The sequence below is a fragment of the Phytophthora parasitica genome, assembly GCF_000247585.1.
Source record: "Phytophthora parasitica INRA-310 unplaced genomic scaffold supercont2.13, whole genome shotgun sequence".
NCBI classification, from domain to species: Eukaryota; Oomycota; class Peronosporomycetes; order Peronosporales; family Peronosporaceae; genus Phytophthora; species Phytophthora nicotianae.
In genome coordinates this window covers 791874-796633 of record NW_008648999.1, presented here as the reverse complement: position 1 = coordinate 796633, position 4760 = coordinate 791874, and the positions used below count along the sequence as shown (strand labels likewise).

General features: G+C 45.6%; 2 protein-coding genes across 2 annotated transcripts; one reads left to right on the top strand and one right to left on the bottom strand.

Moving 5' to 3' along the window:
• Nucleotides 1–957: 957 nt before the first annotated feature.
• On the top strand, nt 958–1958 carry PPTG_07903 (hypothetical protein; the record flags this gene model as incomplete). Its single annotated transcript, XM_008902280.1, has 2 exons — nt 958–1857; nt 1915–1958. Exons 1-2 carry the CDS (start codon nt 1104–1106, stop codon nt 1956–1958), a joined length of 798 nt encoding a protein of 265 aa, XP_008900528.1. The 5' UTR covers nt 958–1103.
• A 152-nt stretch (nt 1959–2110) lies between these two features.
• PPTG_22216 (hypothetical protein) lies at nt 2111–2473 on the bottom strand (the record flags this gene model as incomplete). The annotated part of the gene is made up of 2 exons (XM_008902387.1): nt 2111–2183; nt 2436–2473. The coding sequence occupies 2 exons, from the start codon at nt 2471–2473 to the stop codon at nt 2111–2113; spliced, it is 111 nt and encodes a 36-aa protein (XP_008900635.1).
• Between the last annotated feature and the right edge of the window lie 2287 nt (nt 2474–4760).

The window sequence follows — 4760 nt, the reverse complement described above, 5'->3', positions numbered from 1 at the left end:
GAGAGCTGGTAGCAGTGCAGCATTGCGGAACTAACGACATGACAGCGGATATCTTTATTAAGCCACTGGCCAGAGTCAAGTTCGAGTATTTCCGAAATTTACTTGGTGTGGTTCGTCGTGCTGAGCTAAGGGGAGCGAAGGGCGCGTCTACCCAGGACGATGGTATTTATGCTACGTGGATGATGGTGAAGTTCCATTCAAACTCAAGCTCATTGGTGCTGGTACACGGGTGGAGATGGTATCTCTAGGACGGCGATCAACGATGTTGCGTTGGTGATTTGGCAACAGTACTGATGTTCATGTACGAGCTATTGGCGCGATGGTCGCGTGGCATTGCTGTACGAAGGTCGTGCGCAATGGGTTTAGTAGCTACGATGTTCGTCAGCTGAGAAACGTCTGCAGAGCTACGATTCGGGCTTGCAGGTTGAGACGGGCTCCGTGAGCAAGGGGGAGTGTTACATGGTAGGTAAGGTAAATTCTCCTTTTGTTAAAAAAAAAAGCACACACAGCAAAAGCAGAACGTTAGAGCTGAGGCGTTGATACAAAGTAACCGGTTACATACCCTACCGCAATTGTTGGATGCCCATGTGCAATGTGATTTTACCATCATAGTCGAATATGGTGCCCAAATGCCAAAAAAAAAAACCGTCCATGTGGTAGATAGGGAGCACCACCGCGTCAGGCTGTACTCTCCGCGCTTCAAGCAAAGTCCTATTTAGACGACTCAATTCCAAATTGGCAAAGCAGCATCACGATTGGCATGCCATCATCCCGAAATCGGACGAACGGACAGAAGAGGAAGTGGAAACAGCCGAACGTGCTCGTTGGGATGCTCTTTTTGTCGTAGAAGACAAACGACAGAGAAACTTTGCTCACGTCCCCCTCCCTGCCAACCACGGTGACTCCGACGACGAGTTGATAACTCCATCGCCCAAGTACGACTACTGTCTACGTGTTCAAGGTCCTGATAGAGTGCTACGAATGTGCAACTTTTCACCAATCGAGTTTGAGCGTCTTTGGGAAACTGGCGAAGATCACGTCCTGGCAAACTGGAACGTCGGAAGGGGGAAAAATAGCGGTTAGCCCAAAAGAACATTCTGTTTATGACACTTGCTGTCCTGAAGCACTGCGGAAGTTGGGATACAGCGTCATCAATGTTTGGTATTGATCCGTCCCCGTTTCAGAAGATGTTCGGGAAGTTCCTTGCACTGCTGGAGACGTTCTTATATCAAACCTTCGTGATTGACGGAGAAAAACGACATACAATGAAGAAAATGACACTGTCTAGCAATACGTTCGAGAACTTCCCGTGTGCGTGGTATGCAACTGACCTGACCTTTCAGCAAACAAACAGACCCGCGGGTGGATTTCAACAAGTGAAGAAATACTACAGCGGAAAGCACCACCTTCATGGATTCAAGGTGGAGGTTTCGGTGATACCAGCAGGAATCGCAATCAATTGCACGAATCGCGAGCCTGAAGCAACGGCCGACGTCACCATATTCTGCGACAACAAGGAGTTCCATCTAGGTGCAATGAGGAAAGCGCCAAACGAACTTGAATTGAATGACTCTGGCCCATCAGCTGAGCAATACAAAACCGACTGGGCCGTCCTGGTAGACAAAGGATACCAGGGCTTAGCGAGAGAGTACATGGCGATCCAACCCACGAAGAAAGCTCGCAACTCTCCCCCGTTGAGTTACGATGTTTTACGAGAGAATGACCGAATTTCCCATGACAGAGTGGTGGTGGAAAACTATTTTGGCAGACTCAAGACTGTGGTGGTGGTGGTGGTGGTGGTAGTGGGGGGGGGGGTTACTCGCACAAGTGGGAATGGAACCACAAGATCTACAACATGTATTTTAGAGTGTGTGTGGCTTTGACTAACCTCAACGTTCGCTTTCGTCCTCTTAGGCGTGAAGACGGTGACAGCTTTCTCCGTTATGAGGAACGTCTGAGGCAGATTGGCGCTGGTATTGAAGCTGAAAAGAAGAGAAAGAGGGAGGAGTATAGAGACAGCAGAAGAGCAAGACTGCAACTCGGTACTAGTACGAGAACTCGGCCAAGAGCAAGTCCAAGTATCAGCCCCAGGTTCAGTATTAGCCGCAATCTAGCTGGGAGCCCGTGCAGCACCACGTACGGGTCGCCATGACAAGTTGAGAATGCTCGCCTGGTGCCATGCACTGCATTTTCCGTGTAGGATAGTAGATGCTCAATTAGTTAGCAAATTTCTAATAGGGACCCTAACATCCTAATATATGTGTTACTTTGAGCGATTTGCAGGATAAGTTGTATATGTCGGGAGTGCTCCGAATTGGCAAGCCTGCCACGAATCTGTGCCGTATGTGGTTAGGTACTTAGTAAATGCATTTGGGCTCTGTTAATACACGTTAATACATTCATATAAATTGACAGTAAATAATATAACGACGTACCGGAAGGCGTCCTTGAACGTCATCACAGCAACGTCCATGGGTTGACTCAAACCCGTAATTCCGGGGGCACAAAGTGCACCTGCGTACAGGATTTACCCAGTGCCGCTCTCACCGAACCCATTCAATGGACTTTAAGCCTGTCAAGCATGAGCAGTCGGCATCCGTCAACGCTTGGTTGCCAAACCTATCAAAACAAAGGTAAAATGTTCATCAAAAAAATAATTTTATAAAAAAACAAAATATAAAAATTATAAATTTACGCTCAATCCATTCCATCATCACTTGTTCGTTGCAAAACGCTTCTTTTTAACGGTATGCTCCGCCTGAGGAGACTCAAAGGCCGGATTCCACATTTCTTGAGAGACTGGGCCTCCGGGTACCCCAGCGAAAACTACCAGCGGAACGAGTTTGGCTCCTGTGGCCGATGCAGCGAGAAAAACCGATGCTCTGAAACCGTTGATTTCACTGCCTACTCCAAAAAAATAGGTTAATGCTAAATATAAAAAATAGCAGTATCTGTAACGTGCACCACGTCAATAGTGGGATTTACAGTGAAATCTATAGTCATTTTGCCGGCCATATTGATGTAAGGTGCTTTTTATCCTGACGTTTGCTCATTCTGAAGTAGATAGAGTAGGAAGTTGAACGCTGTCTAGCGGGGCCTCAGCTCCGGGATCTTGTTTGCAGTGTTTGGCAAGGAGAAGGAGATTACACATGTGATAAATTCTCTCCTTGCCGTCAAGCTACAGCCGCATCGATCCTAAATATATTATATAAGAGTTGTACACTACTTCAACATCTTATCTACTGGGATCCTTCAGCTGACGTGAGCATAAGACTCACTGAGTCATAGGTGATGTCCAGATAACCCATTTCCAGCATCGACAACTGAGAAGAGAGCGCTACAGTCACGCTTCGTCGTTAAAGCGTGGGAAAGTGTCAAGGCCGACACGATTGTCAAGGGGTTTGCACGAGCGGGGATCATTCCGACCGGGCAGCGTGATCAAGAGTGCCGACGTCGTTGCTGATGCACCTTTGGTGCGTGACGAGTAAACTGTTAGCCAATGCTAGATACATATTTCCTTTAGATTCCATATTTTTTCTTACTTTTTTTACAATCATCATAAATGGGTATGTATTTAGTATTTGTACGAGAGGGTGACATCATTAACCTTTCGCTTTAAAAGGAAGCAGAATGCTCCTTTTTCCTGGTTTTCAACTAAGTACGATGATGTATCCATGTTAAAGGAGGCAAAATGCCTCCTTTTATTTTAATTAAGTACGATTACGACAGGTCGTTATGCAGGGATGGCAATACGAACGTTTAAACGAACTTCAATTGGATTTCAAATTTTTTTCAAGAACGTTCGAAATGCCGCATTACTAAGTATGAAAAGCGTGCTACTTGATGAAAGTATACCCCCAAAATGACAAAAAGGGCCTCTATTCAGTAAACCAAAGTACGTCGTGCAGGAGGACAAAAGCAAGCGGCAAACCTCCGGCCAATATCAGCAGCGCATCCAAGTCGCACATGACATCCGTGCATCCCGATACGGTGTACACCGTGCTTTAAACTGATGCATGTATTAATAACTAAAATAGTGAGAACCACTTTTTTTTTTCGTTGTCCTCAGTGTTGATTGGAATATGGCTACATTTTACTTGAAGCAGTCGAATAAGATCAGGACGAACTCGAAATATTCGCTCCCCTTTGTCGTTTTGAAGCCTCAATAAAACAACTCCACATTTCGTGAGGGGACGAGGTAATGCATTTACTACGTCTTGCACTGGATTCCAGTAGTTCACAGCGTGTAATGTAATGCGTTGGGCACTTGCGGATCAACAAAGACAGCGTCGACAGGGACCCCGGCGTCCGGAGCATCACCTGTGCATCCTCCATCTGCGCTTGCTTCCTTCAGGTCCAATTGTCCAGTCTTAAAACAAGAGTGCGAAAGTGATTTGCAAACGCATCTAACTGAACGACGCTACTATTAGCGTTGCTGCTGTAGTTGCTCCAATGCATTTCTATTCGATTAGAAAGGGTTTTGCTTCGTTTTAATGTTCAAACGTTCGTTGAAAGAATTTGAAATAAAAAAATGTTTGAACCTTTTACGGAAAGAATTTTCTAATGCCATCACTGCGTTATGGGCATAGAAAAACCTAGAAAATCACACTTGGAAGATTTGAAGGTGGTCCATCACTCGCCTTAAAGGAGGCAAAATGCCTCCTTTTGATACCGAATATCCTATATTTGTATACTATAGTTTACTAAAGTGGCTCGTAAAAGGGTTAAGAAAGTTTACATGCTGTCCTTTTTTGCCAGTT